The 17,455-nt window shown below is 36.6% G+C and overlaps 1 protein-coding gene across 4 annotated transcripts; it reads left to right on the top strand.

The window, feature by feature from the left end:
• The first annotated feature begins 265 nt into the window (after window positions 1-265).
• Window positions 266-16,253, top strand: kctd17 (potassium channel tetramerization domain containing 17). Of its 4 annotated transcripts, none has more exons than XM_048169966.1 (7): window positions 266-780; window positions 10,473-10,581; window positions 11,460-11,551; window positions 11,858-12,004; window positions 13,119-13,244; window positions 13,550-13,678; window positions 15,149-16,253. In XM_048169966.1, the coding sequence occupies exons 1-6, from the start codon at window positions 421-423 to the stop codon at window positions 13,652-13,654; spliced, it is 939 nt and encodes a 312-aa protein (XP_048025923.1). In that variant the 5' UTR covers window positions 266-420; the 3' UTR covers window positions 13,655-13,678; window positions 15,149-16,253. The 4 variants fall into 4 exon arrangements, with proteins under 4 accessions (XP_048025923.1, XP_048025924.1, XP_048025925.1 ...); XM_048169967.1 differs by having other exon boundaries at window positions 11,858-11,956; XM_048169968.1 differs by lacking the exon at window positions 13,550-13,678.
• Window positions 16,254-17,455: the final 1,202 nt, after the last annotated feature.

A 17,455-nucleotide genomic window follows, 5' to 3' on the forward strand; every position in this document is an offset into this window, starting at 1 on the left:
ACCAGCACTGACTGAAGCAGATTCGTCCTTCTAGCTGGATGAAGTTTGTGCAACCTGATAATCATGTTGTCAAAATAATGAAAATATACCAAAGAGCAAGTCACAAACTTAATTAATTTCCTAGAATCTTAATTATTTTTGAGAAAGCAGAATCTTAAATATTCAAAGCTGCTAATGACTAAACACATTCCGCATCCTCGAATCATCACTGGTTGCTGCGTCAAGAGAGCATCATCAACTGGCGTGTGGGCGGGGCGAACACATCGCTAGATACGAGCCAATCAACTGCCGCGCTTATTCTACTTCTATGACTCGAAAAAAAACAGTAGCACGCCGCTTCACCGTGGGAGACAGAACGGCATCCGAACAGCATCCGAGCCGCACCGACAGTCCGCATACCAGCCTCAGTGTAGTACCCTAATGGCAACGGAGGACAAAGGAAAAACGGCGGCGCCCCAGGCTTTACCGGAAACGGGATCCCTTTCAGCAATAACAACACACAGCAATCTAAACAACAATAACAACAACAATAATAACAATAAAGACAACGAGGGAAACGAAGGTGCCACAACAGCCACGTCTACTGCTGTTGAATCCAGTGAGGCTGAAAACATCATAGGAAACGGTTCAGCTGTTAATACCACTGGAGGCAATAACGGCAAATGGGTTCGTCTCAACGTCGGTGGGACGGTGTTTCTAACGACACGACAAACGCTGCTAAAGGAACAAACTTCATTTCTGTACCGACTGTGCCAGCAGCAAGACTTACATTCTGACACGGTAAGACAGCAGTGAGTGATGTTAATGTATGACTTTTGTGAGGTGTATTAATGATGCAGCGGGGGTCTTCAGTCAGATGGATGTTCGCGTGCTGCGCTCATTATTAATGCCGACCCCCAGTGTTTGTACATTAGAGCATCATTGCAGCTATTGGCCAGTAAAATCCACATTTAACTTCACGATGCCTTTATCACATAATGTGATCCACCTGAAACTGATTTTGTGTAGAGGGAAGTCCTTTTGATGGGGTGATGGGCAGATCATCCTAAATTTATAGGGGTGAATCTCATGAAATCATTTATTGGATGTTGATATTTATTATTGTTTATGATTCATTATTAATATTTATTACTACTAATCTTTTATTTTTTTATTTTTGTTATTTTTATATTTTATATCAGCATAAATTAAAGGCAGTAATTATTATATAATCATATAACGTAACATTATATGATTTTTTATTGAGTTGGTGGGAAAGCATGAATTGAAGTCTGACACATGAACAATCCTTAAAGGGTTAGTTCACCCAAAAATGAAAATAATGTCATTAATTACTCACCCTCATGTCGTTCTACACCCGTAAGACCTTCGTTCATCTTCGGAGCGCAAATTACGATATTTTTGTTGAAATCCGATGGCTCAGTGAGGCCTGCATAGCCAGCAATGACATTTCCTCTCTCAAGATCCCTTAATGTACTAAAAACATATTTAAATCGGTTCATGTGAGTACAGTGGTTCAATATTAATATTATAAAGCGACGAGAATATTTTTGGTGCAGCAAAAAAACAAAATAACGACTTATATAGTGATGGCCGATTTCAAAACACTGATTCATTAAGCTTCGTGGCGTTATGAATCTTTTGTCGAATCATGATTCGGATCGCGTGTCAAACCACCAAACTGCTGAAATCATGTGACTTTGGCGCTCCGAACCGCTGATTCAACACAAAGATTCATAACGCTCACAAGCTTAATGAATCAGTGTTTTGAAATCGGCCATCACTATATAAGTCGTTATTTTGTTTTTTGGTGCACAAAAAATATTCTTGTTACTTTATAATATTAATATTGAACCACTGTACTCACATGAACTGATTTAAATATGTTTTTAGTACATTAATGGATCTTGAGAGAGGAAATGTCATTGCTGGCGATGCAGGCCTCATGGAGCCATCGGATTTCAACAAAAATATCTTAATTTGCGTTCCGAAGATGAATGAAGGTCTTACGGGTGTAGAACGGCATGAAGGTGAGTAATTAATGACATTATTTTCATTTTTGGGTGAACTAACCCTTTAAGCTAGTCCTAGACTAAAAATGCATATTTGAGCTGTTCTAACTGAAAGCAACTTGTACTAACATATCTTAAAATATGTCAGTGTCATTGTTTTGTCTCAAGATGCACATCAATAATGTTTTTTCTAGTGTACGTTTATAAAAGATGCATAAATATCTTAATTGAACTAAGGCCTAATCCTGGCTTAGGCTAAGCCCTATCTGTGAAACCGGGCCTATATGATTTTTATTGAGTTGGTGGGAAAGCATGATTTTAAGTCTGCCACATGAACAATTCTTAAGAAAAAGAAATAAACAATACAGACAAATAAGCATGCGAACTCAGAAACAATCAAAAATAAATAAATATATAAATAAATAGACGGTTATGGTTAGGATACTCATTGTCAAATGACTGAAGGAAAATGAGGCCTAAGGTAATCCAAATAAAGCATCCATATCTTATAGAACTGATCTGTTAGAATGTAAAGCACATGGCAGGAGTTCCAGTGGGACCAGAGTAAATATCACCTTATGCCAACCCTTATGTGAAGCAGGCCTTATTGTCACTGACCCACTGCAATAAAATGTTTTCTTCTGGCAGAGAAGGTTAATATTATATCATTTCCTGTTGGCGGATGTCTTTATGTGTCTGCTTGGAAGGCCCAAATCTAATAAAACTGAATGTAATTTTAGTTGGATGCCAAATATAATTTATTTAGTATTTCCAATATCACTTGAGAAACACTTGTAATGTGACCATATGCAATATGGTACCTACAATAATACCTACAACTTGCAATATGGTACCTACTTAAGTTTTACATTTTAAACACATGACAATCAGAGATTAAAAGCTAATAAATGGGGAATATATGGAATCTTTGCATAATTTTGAATTGTATTGGCTTTCTTTGCATATACAAATTTTGTTTACATGGTATGTCTTCCCATATATCATCAATGGTAAAAACAGTTTCATATTATGTATTTATATATTTATAGACATTTATATATTTTTGCTTTTTCCCCTGCATTACAGTAAGGAGCGTTGATTTTAAATTTATGGTACTTTATCGTAAGTTATCATATCAAATTTATTGTTAGTTATGATGAAAATAATGTCAAAATGCAAATCATTTTAACTGGTCCTAAAATAATTTTCTTTAAGTCTCATAGTCTTTAAAAAAAAAGTAGAATTTCTCAATTATTTTCTTTTGGTTTTGGAGTGAAATATCCTAAGACTTACCAATATATGTATGGTCATTTGTGTTATACGTACGTTATGTGTCTTTGTATGTTATGTGTCTAATGTTTCTTTTAATCTTATAGCACTAAGGCATGCAAAAAGTATTTGTCTTAGCAGATGGTACTCTGCCTTCACAGTATCCACCCCCTCCGAAGCTATCCTCTTATATTCCCTCTTATTCCACACTCAAAGTACCTCCATCTCCACAGTGAGTGATGAGGCACAGACGAGCACTCATCACAGCTCAGTTATTACTGGCCGCTGCGGTGTTGTGTGCTCTCTCACTGCTCATGTCACTCTTCTAATGAGATTAGAGTCATGGCACCTTGACGACTCCCAGCCCTCTGCACAAAAATATCTATGGAGGCTTCTCTGTTCTATTCCTGGACTGGTCTGTTCTTCATTGCTAGTTTACATGCATTTTTCCTTGATTTTATAATCATTGTGTTGAGCCAGAAAATTGTTTATAATTTAGAACTTCAGACTTCATTCTCACTTTGAAGGTGCAGCATTTATTGGTCCAAAGCCTTAGAGGGATAGTTCACCCAAAATGGAAATTCAGTCATCATCAAGTGCTCACCCTCATGTTGTTCTAAACCTGTATGATTTCCTTTTTTTCTGTGGAACATAAAAGTAGATATTTTGAAGAATGTTGGTAGCCAAACAGTGTGACTTCCATTGTTTTTTGTCTATAGACCTTATGTAGCCCCGCCCCTTTTCAGCGCTGCGCTCGTTGTCTTTTGACTTCCGGCTTGTATTTCCACAGCGATCGTATGTATTTATGAATGAACTGCTCATTTTAAAATCTTCCCGTTCTATGACATTTTAAGAAGCTTTAAACATAACAATGTCATGATAACTTTCATTAACTCTACAACACGTAAATCCACTTCACCAGCTAATTCTTCTTCAACAGCGATGCCATAGAAATATACAGGGCTATCGCGAAAACGGAAGTTCAAAGACAATATTCTAAAGATGGCGGCGCGCATGTTTCTCTGGAAAATAAGGTCTATACAATGGAAGTCAATAGGAACTGGAACTGTTTGGTTACCAACATTCTTAAAAATGCGATCACAGAATTTTCATTTTTTATCCCTTTATCTTATGTAATGAAGAGGTATTAAGTATCATTATAGAGAATATTATCAGCTAGTTTCTCATCATCTCGAGTGAATGTGCTTTTAACATGAGCCAGAATTGGTTCTGTTAAAATAGTTCATTTGGCTTTCTTGTTGTGTGTTGTGATGCTTTGCGTGGCACAGGTTATTATGCGGTTCTGTTTTGAAATTAATAAGCTCTTTGTTTGCCTACCAGGTATTTCCCATGGGATGCAGCTAGTTCCCTATTGGGACTTGGTTCTTATACTTCCTTGTGCAACTGCAGAGTTAAACGTTAACACAAGATGAGCGTGGACAGATAGCAAACTTGTCCTGATTTGAATTCTGTGTGTTTAAGGCATATACGGTAGTATTGTGTAAAATCCCCAGTGCGTTCTCGTGTTCTTGTGAAATCCCGAGCGGGGCAACAGCTTGTCTCTTCTGACTCACTGCAGGAGTCATGCGCAGGTGTTGTCATGCCTGCTGTCAAGTCTAGTCATGTGTACTGTGGGGCTGTCTGCTGCACTTGCTGTTTCGAAAATGGGACTTGTGTGTGTTTTCTCATCATGTGTAAATGAAGTTCTGTGCTACTATTATCTGTGAGATTTTGTGCTGCTAATGAAAATATTTGTTAATGCTTTTTCAGCTCTGTATGTGATAATTAGCTTGTTGTCTATGTGTGTTGTTCATGGCCATGTTGTTAATCTGAAGTTAGTCCCAAAATGATTGTAAGATGAATTAAGAAAATTTACAAGGAATAAATATTTCATACTGGCTAGTGCTGGGCTAATCTGTTATACCGGTTTTAATTTCGCTTATGTTATGTATTTTTCAAATACTGCCATACTGCATATATTGAATGCCACAAAGAACACTATGTAGAGTGTTTTGAGTAGGGTTGGGGAAAAAGTATGTCAGATACTTAAAGCTGCAGTCCGCAACTTTTTTTGGTTAAAAATGATCCTAAAATGAGTCTGGACCAATGGAAGAATATCATGGCGGAAATATTTGCAATGGAAAAAATGACCCACGACCTGAGATTGGATGCACATAAATGTAAATTACAATGGTGGAAATGGACCAGCTATGTAACCCACTCAAATATATGAAACAAATGGAAGATCTGTATTTGTAGCACCCTACCAGTTGTTATCATCTTCATTGTGAAAATTAAAAAATGCAAAAATAAAAAGTAAAAAAAAAAAAAAAAAAAAAAAGATCCTAAAATCAATTTTTGAGAAAGTACATAACCAGCCAGTGTTCAAAACTATCTCCTTACCTTAGCCTGATTCAAAACGATAAGCTTGTAATAATGTGTTCTAATTTGGAAATTCGAGCATGCCGCAATTCGTCTTTGCGTCATGTATGTTTACATAAAGAATAAGTCCCAGCTAGTAGGCTATGCTGCAGATGGCATATCATTTAGCCTTTTCTCACAGCAGCTGGAATAATTAAACTTATCATTTTGATGGCGGATTGTATGGTATGACAAATTACCGTTAGAGATTAGACTGTATAGAAATTGAAATCTACAGGTAACACTAGTACACACTAAATACACAGTTACGCAATGCTGATGTTGTTAACATTAAAGGTGCAATATGTAATAATTTCTGTCTGCTAGAGGTCGCTAGAGGCCTATTCAAAACAAAGTTTGAGCGTGGAATCTTGGGACATGTGGTCTTCACCTCACTGCTGGTGGAAAACAATTGGGATAGGACTCGGGAAGAAATCATGTTCATGGATGTGATTATTAACGTTACTGTAGTATGAAGCAGAGCAGGACTGAGTGTTGTGGAGCTGAATGAGGCCGCTGGAGCGATTGCGCAAGACATGCCTCGAGAGCAGCGGAAATTTTATTATGTCACAGTCGACAGCGCTGCTTCCGTTTTTTCGGTCAAGTGTATGAGGTAACGCAGCTCTGTTTATCATATTAGATACATTTGAGTGTGTTAAATTATTTTATAACGTTACTCTGTTCGCTCGGTGGCTGCTGTGAGACACTGTTGCACACTGCAGTAAGATAGATCGATTTTAGAATATCATATTAAATGCTGGACGGCTTGTGTTGATAAATGGCATGCAATTAATTAATTTTAAAACATATTGTATGATGGAGAAAATGCTGTATTACTGTTAGTAAAAATAAAGCTGCATCTGATTATGCTATGTTAGCTACTTGACAAAATAGTGTTTTTCTCTGAGGCATGGTAAAGCATGGTACTCAGAAAAAAATCAAGAAAATTAGATTTAAACAATAAGACTAAACGTGTTGAGCGATTTAACAATAATTCGTTTTTTTGTCTACAAATATATCCAAACAGTTGTTCCCTTGTCTATTAAAACATGTAAATATTAAAGCGTCTTTGGTGTTTCCATGGTTTCTACAAAATAAAACCGGAAACCGAGGGTAACGCGGGTATGATGCAATTGACAGGCGACTCCTCACACGTCCCCTTGTTTAAAATTGCAATTTTCTCACGATTTACAAATAGTTGTAAATATTTGGGATATTGTAAGTACTCAAGTGAACAAAATATATAACACTGGCCTAGTGGTTTTTGCATATTTTACTGCAAAATTATAGTAATAATTTAGTATAACAATAATAATAATTTGCACGGTTTGATGTGATATGAGCTAAGTGATCATTAGATTTAATCACCGTTGGCAGCGTGATTTATTGTAATGCTTTTTTTCTCAGTTGGTCAGAACAAAAGTGGCAGATTTGTTACTTGTTCAGATGACATTTTCCAGTGAAAATTCTTATTTTGGTCATACTTCCAAGACTACAATCTGTGATTCCGAAGTACAGTATCCACACCGATATGGTGACTGACAGCAAACATTAGATTCATCGGTGCCGATGCACAACCCACGTAAAGTTGATAATTCCACAAATAACTGTAGTTGCAGGTTTCAAACAGAGATGGCAACAAAGAGGCAAAATTTACGGACTGCAGCTTTAAGGTCCAAAATCGGATACCTGTAATAAAATTAAAATTTCGATTCCACTTATTGATTCCTGTGTGTGCAGTTTAATGTGATTTCAAACCATTTTTAAGCACAAGAAGAGCGAAAGAGAACTTAATTTGCACTCGCGTGCTGTTTTCTAGGCACATCCACAGGGTGCATACAGACAGCCGCCTCTCATATAGTGCACGGATACTGAATTGAGTCTTCTTGCACTTGAATGCACAAATACACATAAAAATGATGTCAAAAATATCCTCGTAAACACAGTCGGTTTTGTCTAAAGTGAGCTTAAACAGTTGAGGAAAAAAAATGCATGTGTAAATTGGATCCTGCATGAGGTCTTAAAGTGACAGCAGGCTAATAAACCTGCTGCCGCCGGTGTCATTACTGTTAATCAAAGAACAAAAGAAAAAGAAAATCATCACTGATCTGACTGAATAACTTTTGTAACTTTAATAAGGATTAATCTATATTTTATTTATAAAAAGAAAACTATGTAGTGTTATTTTACATTTGATTTCAATTTCTGTGCCTGTGTTCAGTTGTATTTATTTGTGCTATTGCTAATTTGTTCTTATTTTTACATGTCTTTAATAAGGTTAAAAATTAAATGAATTAGTCCAGTTGTTTTTGCTGTGGTATTTTTGTTAGAACCATAGGAAAATGTTAGTGTTCTTTAGGCTGCTGGTTTTTTTGTAGGCCGCTGAATTTTGTTCATGGACATAACGTTTGCCCAAAAAAAACACAGAATAAATGTTTGATATAAATATTTTACTAAATGTTTTACCCTACTGGAATCGAAACTGGGAAACGATAAGAATTGGAATCGTTAAGCAGAATCGGAATCACTAAAATTCAAATGATACCCAACCCTAGTTTTAAAGCTGCTGTAGGGAGTTTTTAGAAAACCTTGACTTAGCCTGAAAATTTGAACAAGCACAACTCACAGGTCACTCCCCCTTGCTCTATGCTGCGCTACAGCTCCTCCCCCATCACAACGGAGCCTGCCGTGAACGCGCAGGCTAGTAAGGCAGATAAACAGTTATGGCACATTCACTGGTACAGACGAAACATCATCAATATGATTTACACTGACTATGGCCTGCCCATACTTTGACTACAAACTTGGTCCTCAAAACATTACGTATTTTGCAATACATGTAATGTAACTATATGACGTTGAACTATTTCTATAAGTAATAAATGGCTAGTAATGATAATATAGCTAACGGTAACTAACGTTACAGTATGCAAGTAATTATTCTATCGATATGTAATGCTAAATAAGGTTTGCTAGTACATTATTTCAGCAACATGACAAACCAGTGAATTAGTAGGTTTCAATAGTTGCTTTGCACATTGCGTGACATTTTATCTGTATGTTATGCGGCTAGAGTTTTGACACCGAGTCAATGGGCTCCGACGAGGAATTCACACCCACAGCGACTTCGAGGAGTCAACAGGCGGGGAGAAGAGGAAGCAGCAGGCAGGGGACGGGCAGGCCTGTTTTGAAATTATCTTAGTTGTGTAGTTCTTAAAAAATGAAACAAATCAAGCAGGGATACTTACTTGTCAAGCAGAAATGTGGCTAACTCTGCATCGGTTTTTAATCCTTTCAGGACACGTAGTGTCTAATTCTTTCTTTTTGGCTTTTTTATCATCGTCATCTGTCTTTTTCCGTTTACCCGTCTTTATTTTATGAGCAGGAGCCACTCGAGGAATTAGCAGTTTGGATTGTTTTTCCGCCATAAGCAAAGCTGCGGCTCACCGGTAATCTTGAATTTAAACACCTGTACGCGCTGGCGCTCTGCATGAGAGGGGTGAGATCAGCGCGCACGCGAGCTTGATTGACACTGCTAAGACACTCCTCCTGGCTCTGATTGGTTGTTTCTTACCGGGAGCGGTGTATTTCTGCAAATGGCAATAGGACCACTGGGAGGAGCCAGAGGAGCTTGATTTTTTTTATCATATCTTGTCTCATATTCTACTGTCAGGACATAATGACAGGTTTAACAAATATGTAAAAAATACATTTTTACAAAAGTTACCTACTGCAGCTTTAATAGGGGACCATTATTAACTGCATACCCTTCTTACTAATGGTTATAACTTTATAACACAACAATAAATAACCCACACAACTAACTCTCTTTAACCATAATACCGTGTACAGCCCCAAAATTTTTGTGATGCAGAAAACGCAGATGAAATCAGAGAATCTAGTCACAAATGGAACTTACTGTATAAAGCAGAATATCACCAAAATCTTGCAATTTTCGGAAGAACAAATCAAAAGAAGGGCTGTACAATGAATCAAATCTAGCTTGTTGTGTAGGTGTTGTTCATGTCCATGTTGTGAATCTGCAGCTCATTTATGCTCTCTTTTGCTTTCTCTAGTTTTATAACCTTGCAGTGCTGTTATTCAGTCTTTAGCCTTCTGTTACGTCAACGTCTTTCTCTTTCTTTTTACTTCTATCACCCTAGTGTGCTTCTATGCACTCCCTATTTCTCTGATTCCTCTTTGTGCCTTTTGAGTGCTCTTGCCCTGGGCTCAGTTGTGTAATGTTCTCTGTAGGGCATGTTGTATTAGGGGATGATGTAGCCTACATGATGTCCTGCTCCGTAGGTCCTGTCTCGCTAGACTGGTTCTGAGCTCTTAAGGTTAATTCATTGCAAAGGGGAGACCCTCAGCCAATCTGGGACAATGACTGTGGCCATGCTAATGTGACCTCTGCTTACTGCCACTTTCCACATGCCCTTTCCTTTAATGATTTTTCTCTCTTGTGCCAAGTCACATTTTTATTCCCTGAGGTGATGTACTGTTCAGTGCATCCTGTACATCAGTTAAACCGCTTGAGCACAGATTCAGTTGCATTTACATATGGAATTTCCTAACATTTACAACAATATTAGCAAGTTAACAACATCTAATATTGGTAAAACATTATATACATCATTGATAAGTAATGTGTATTTATTTTCAAATATTACACATATAATGATATTGTATTTATACATGTAAATACCACATTATTAAACATCTAATTTTATTTAATTATTAAACCGTGGGACCTGTGATGTGTTTGTGTAGGATGAAACTGGCGCTTACGTGATTGACCGAGATCCCACCTATTTTGGTCCCATACTCAACTATCTGCGACATGGAAAGCTGGTTTATAACAAGGAGTTGGCAGAAGAAGGTCTGTTCATTTATTTTCAGGCATTTTCAAATTTATGGCCATATTTTAATATTATAATAATATATAATATTTTAATATCAGCACAGGTACTATTATCACCCAATATTAGAGATCATTTTATTTATCGGTATTATTCAATTGTGCTATTTTAGTATTATTAATGGAATACTATAGCATGCATTACATTAGTACATTAGTTTTAGTTAACAACAATATCAGTAGGGCTGCAACGATTAATCGCGATTAATCGTTTGCAAAATAAAAGTCTTTGTTTACGTAATATATATGTGTGTGTTCTGTGTATAATAATTATGTATATATAAATACACACACATACAGGTATAAAGTTTATAAATATATGCATGTATTATAAATATATATATTTTATATTACATATAAACAAATATTTTATATATAAATATAACATTTTTCTTAAATATATACATGAATGTGTGTGTATTTATATATACATAATTATTATACACAGAACACACACATATATATTACGTAAACACAGACTTATATTTTGCAAACGATTAATCACGATTAATCGTTGCAGCCCTAAATATCAGTTGCTTTTGGATATTTGTATATGGTCAATTCCCATATTTTTACATTTAGATTATTTTTCATCTTTCATAGCATTCACTTAAAGTTAATCTTTCAAAACACTAATATAATAGCACTGTTAAATGTAATCTTTAGCAAATCTCCAAATGAAAATGCATTTGTACATTATAATGTGATGCATAGATTCATTTTATTTTTCATGTTTTATTTTTAATTTATTTAGAATTTTAATATCAGTGCATAATATCTTGTCAAAACGGCACATAACTGTAAGAAAATGTAAAAATAAAGTGTGTCTGTGCCATCAGGTGTCTTGGAGGAGGCAGAATTCTACAACATCACACCGCTGATTAAATTAATCAAAGAGAGGATTCTTGAGCGAGACTCCAAGGCCACACAGGTAATGAGCAGTGTGTTTTATCCTGCCTCCCATGTAGCTTTATTTTCTGGAAATAAATATTTTTTTCCATTAGTATCCACTATCCAGTTTTCAGTTTCATCACTTTCTCAGCAGTATATCTCTGTCCATCTCAGTTTCTACTGTACATTTGTGACTATATTTGCGTGCTTATGCAACAGCCGTCAGTTTCCTGCCCACTCTCGCTCTTCTTTTCATACTTGCCTTTTGGCATTCTTCTCTACTACCCACCACATTTCTTTTTTACACTTCACCAGTCTTCACCCTCTCCCTCTGTCTCTCATACAGCAGGTACCACCAAAGCACGTGTATCGGGTGTTGCAGTGTCAGGAAGAGGAGCTGACCCAGATGGTGTCCACCATGTCGGACGGCTGGAAGTTTGAGCAGGTCAGCGTGCGCGCCTGCCGAAAACCCCGCCCCGGACTGCTCTGGACTGTGGGTTGGACTGACACTGAGTTGATTTCCCTTCCCCTGATCCTAATGCTCCCAGTGTCCAATTCTCCCCTCAGATTCAGAGTCCAGTAACGTAGCTAAATTGTGAAATTAAACTTTTGCCATTTGTTTCCATCTGAATTTTACATGGTCAGTTGCACCAAACTCTCTTAATTATTATGCGTTTTCGAAAACTTTTTGTCATTATGTAGTTTTGAACATCTCTAATAATGTGAAATGTGCAAACTACTACATATTATAACAAAATAAGACTGATTTAGGGTCCACCATACACCAACAAGATGGATAGTTCACCCAAAAATGAACATTCTGTCATCATTTCCTCACCCTCATTTAATTTCATTCTTCTGTAAAAACACATAAGAAGATATTTTGAAGAACATGTTTTGAAGAACAACATTGGTGCCCATTGACTTCCATTGTATAGACAAAAAATATATATATTTGAGAAGAGAAATATTTCTCAAGAAAATCATACAGATTTGGAATAACATGAGGGCGAGTAAATGTTGAAAGAATGTACATTTTTGGGTGAACTATCCCTTTAAAATACCTCCTTAAAATGTAACGCTCATGGCGTAAGACACTAAAAAACAATGCAAGACATGATGAATCATTCAAAATGGTCCATCTGCATGTGCACATAAACTAACATTTAAAAAAATGCAGGTTCAATATTTAAAAAAAATCAAGGCCATAAATATCTATTACTCTATATTGCAAAAAATGATTGGTTTACACAAAAATTATGCATTCATACATTCTGCATATGCATAGATTATGCATAATTAAGCAAACATATTTGCTAAAGCACAACACACTTTCAGCCTTCTAAACCTCTCTTTGAGACGTTGTCTCCTAATTCTTTTGGCTTTAAAGCACAGCCACGAAAAACATTACAGCTGTTGGTGGATGGCTGGTTAACCAATCTGACCTATCTCTAATGAAAGCAATGAAGATGTTTTGGGTACAACTGACTTAGACATTTGATCCATCTTGATGTTTTCCTTCGTGGTCCTCTCCCCTTTCCTCAAACCTCAAGTACCACTCATGATGAAAAGACCTTCTATTTCTTGGCTGTTCTTTGCTTTTCAAGATGGTGAACATTGGCTCATCTTACAGCTATGGAACAGAGGACCAGGCTGAATTTCTGTGTGTGGTGTCAAAAGAGCTGCACACCTCGGGTGGAGGTTTGGGGACGGAGCAGAGCCACAAGACTAAGGTTGGAGAACCTACAGACACACATACACATGTAACGGTTCATATTATACTCTCCGTTTTAGATCGTGCCATCTCACAAACACCGTAAAGCACAGTTCCAGTGACACATTCCTCAAAAACATGCTACAAAATCTGCATCTTTTCATCTCATTTCACATCAATAGCCTTGAGATCCATTCGCACACCTACTCTTCACAAATTCATAAATCTTTTTCATATTTTTTTTTTTTTTGGTATGCCATCATCTGTCGTGCTGCGATCCCTCCGGTTTCTGTTCACCCTGTTGTCCACTCATAACACAACTAGACATCGGACACTCAGGAGGAGGATGGAGCAAGGAAGGAAGAGGAGGAGGAGGAAGAGGAAGAGGGAGAGAGAAATGCCACCCCCAATGAGTGGATTAGAGATTAGCAGAAACTTGTGTCAAAGGAATTGGTGAGGAAATGCTGTCATGTTGGCTGTATTAGTGGTAAATGTACAAAAGTCTAGTAGTCGGAGGGTTTTGGTGAATTGCATTTTGGTGCACCAAATAAAATGACCACATAAATCTATATTAGTTTGTTTGGCTGTGAAAATAGTCCTATAAGGCTGATATAAGGCTGTACGAGGAGGATTTAGCCAACTAGTTTTACTTGCCTTTTATGAACACAGTGCAATGAAATGCAATAGCCTTCACCTCCCAAGCATGATTTTCCCTCTTAAGTAACTATTCCCTATGTAAACACAATTCACAAGAGTGCAGACAAACTATTGTGCGGTACTGAACCTTGAATAGAAACTTGAATAAATATATCTTTAAAATGGGTTTTTTAGCATAGGTCACCAGAAATGACCAGAAATGGTGAACGAATGACTCGACCGAATGACTTCAATATTTAGCACTGCGTCTGTTCCATAAACTGCCATTGAGTCACTGCCATCTCCACTCATATCCACATCTTCAGCAAAAATTATCTTGTATTTGTCATAATTACACGAAACATACAAATAGGCATATTTCTCACTCTACACTATCCATATCCAAAATTATTCGTAATTCGGTAACACTTTACAATAAGGTTCATTAGTTAATATTGGTTAACATGAAGTAATAATGAACTGCACTTCTACAGCATTTATTAATCTTAATTTAAATTTCAACATTTACAAATACATTAATAAAATCTTGTTAGCATTAGTTAATGCACTGTGAACTAACATGAACAAACAATGATCAACTGTATTTTCATTAACTAACGTTAATGAAGATTAGTAAATACAGTAACAAATGTATTGCTTGTGCGTAGTTCATGTTTGTCAATACATTAACTAATGTTTAACTAATGAACCTTATTGTAAAGTGTTACCAGTAATTCTATATTTCTGTAGATATACACTACTGTTCAAAAGTTCTGGGGTCTGTATTATTATTATTATTTAATGTTTTTGAAAAAAAAAAAAATCTCTTTTGCTCACCCTCAGGCTAAATTTAGTTGATCAGAAATACAGTGAAAACAGTAATATTGTGAAATATTATTACAATCTAAAGTAACAGTTGTCTATTTTATAATATATTTTAAAATGTAATTTATTCCTGTGATGGCAAAGCTGAATTTTCAGCACCATCACTCCAGTCTTCAGTGTCACATGAAAATCATTCTAAAATGCTGATTTGCTGCTCAAGTAACATTTCTTATTATTATCAATGTTAAAAACAGTTGCACTGCTTAATATTTTTTGTGGAAAGTGTGATACATTTATTATTTATTTGAAATAAATGTCGTCACCTTAACTTTTTGGATCAGTTTAATGCATCTTTGCTGAAAAACAAAATATTAATTTCTTCCAGAGAAATCGTACTGACCCCAAACATTTGAACGGCAGTGTATTTCTGTGACTATAATGTCTTTTCCAACTCTTTTGCAGCTGTTCCAGATTCATGGGTCCCGGATGTAGGATACAAAGAATTTTATTTTTCTAGATATCCATTTTTTTTCTTGTGCTCATGATGCTGTTTTTATAGCCATACTTTTTTAGATTTGTTGACTCGAACAACGGGTATTAGCGGGAGACAACCAGCAGCAAAAAAATTGAATTGAAATTATCCTAAACGCAAAAGGCACCTGAGGTATTAAGAAAAGATCACAATTACTTAATCTTAGTACATGGCCTGCTACCAAAGAGTGCAACCTAGTAATGGGATATTATAGTAAATTTTAGTAAATAGTAAATGCATTTAAACAATAACTAAAAGACTTAGTCTGGCTTCGTCGGGATAGACACTGTAATCGATAATGGAAAGACTGTGTGGATATGAGACTGTAATCAGTTATTTAGTATTTAGAGTTTAGGTTTTGCACATTTACTATAGCAGAAGAACGGCGGCTCTGCTACAGACACGGGTCATGTCCTGTTCCATCTAGCATCAGCTGTGGGTAAAGTGCCAGCAGTGTCACCCTGGCAGACCACCAGCAGTGCACTTTACCCCTATTTACAGTCTGTGGAAGTTCATTTTGATAGTCGTTGGCGCCGGATAGAAGGTCAGAGTGTCATTAGAGGTCACTGGGATATTACAGGGCTCGCGAGGGTTCTGGCTGCGTTTGTATGCTGTATATGGATTTTTAATAGGTCCGGGGCACAGTTTACTTACAATGAATTTAGTTTTGTTCATTCAGCTAATGTGCTGGATTATGATACCGTGTCACTTGTTAATGTGTTTTGTGTGAAGGGTAGATTTTTTCAAAAGGAACTAGCCTGGCAATCAAAACCGTTCCAATCAACATGCCTCAATTCAACAATTGATCAAGCACCTTTTACTCTCTTTAGAGGCCTAGAGCCATGCAAATTAGCTTTCTTTGGGATTTTTATGTGCTGTGGGCTGATTTGCATGTCTAAGCTCTAAGCTTGTTTATTAAATATGCTGTAGTTTTGCACAAATTTGCATAGATACAGTGCCCCTAAACATATTTGGACGCTTAAACCATGTTAAAAATGCATGAAAGTCATCGCATTATAGGTGCTGGTCATATAATTAGAATATCATGAAAAAGTTCATTTTTTTTATTGTAAATTATTTTTAAAAATGAAACTTTCATATATTCTAGATTCCCTACATGTAAAGTAAAACATTTAAAACGTTTTTTTTTTTTTTTTTTTTTAATTTTGATGATTAGAGCGTACAGCTCATGAAAGTCCAAAATCCAGTATCTCAAAATATTAAAATATTTCCTAAGATCAATCAAAAAATGGATTTTCAAAACAGAAAAGTTCAAGTTCTTTAAAGTATGTTCATTTGTACACTCAATACTTGGTCGGCAGCACTTGCTCCTAGCACAAATTACAGCATCAGTGAAGTGTGGCATGGAAGTGATCAGCCTGTGGCACTGCTGAGGCACTATTGAGCCTTCAGATCATCTGTATATTGTTGGATCGACTGTTTCTCTTCTTTCTCTTGAAAATATCCCATAGATTCAGGGGTCAGGCATGTTGGCTGGCCAATAAAACACAGTAATATCATGGTCAGCAAACCACTTGGAAGTGGTTTTTGCACTGTGGGCAGGTGCTAAAGTCCTGCTGGAAAAGGAAATCAGCATCTCCATAAAGCTTGTCAGCAGATGGACGCATAAAGTGCTCCAAAATCTCCTGGAAGATGGCTACATTGACTTTGCACTTGATAAAACACAATGGACCAACACCAGCAGATGTCACAGCCCCCCAAATCATTACTAACTTCAGAAACTTCCCACTAGACTTCAAGCAGCTTGGATTCTGTGCCTCACCAGTCTTCCTTCAGACTCTGGGACCATGATTTCAACATGAAATGCAAAATTTACTTTTATCTGAAAAGTGGACTTTCGACCACTGTTCACTGTCCAGTTCTTTTTCTCCTTAGCCCAGGTAAGATGCTTCTGACGTTGTTTCTGTTTCAGAAGTGGCTTGGTAGTCCTTTTCCTGAAGATGTCTGAGTGTGGTGACTCTTGATGCGCTGACTCCGGCTTCATTTGACTCATTGTGAAGCTCTCCCAAGTGTTTGAATCGGCTTTACTTGACAGTATTCTCAAGCTTGCGGTCATCCCTGTTGCTTGTGCACCTTTGCCTACCCAATTTCTTCCTTCTAGTCAACTTTGCATTTAATATGCTTTGATACATCACTCTGTAAACAGCCACCACATTCAGTAATGACCATCTGTGACTTACTCTCTTTGTGGAGGGTGTCAATGATTGTCTCCTGGA

This window comes from Megalobrama amblycephala, linkage group LG20 (assembly GCF_018812025.1).
Source record: "Megalobrama amblycephala isolate DHTTF-2021 linkage group LG20, ASM1881202v1, whole genome shotgun sequence".
Taxonomy (NCBI): domain Eukaryota; kingdom Metazoa; phylum Chordata; class Actinopteri; order Cypriniformes; family Xenocyprididae; genus Megalobrama; species Megalobrama amblycephala.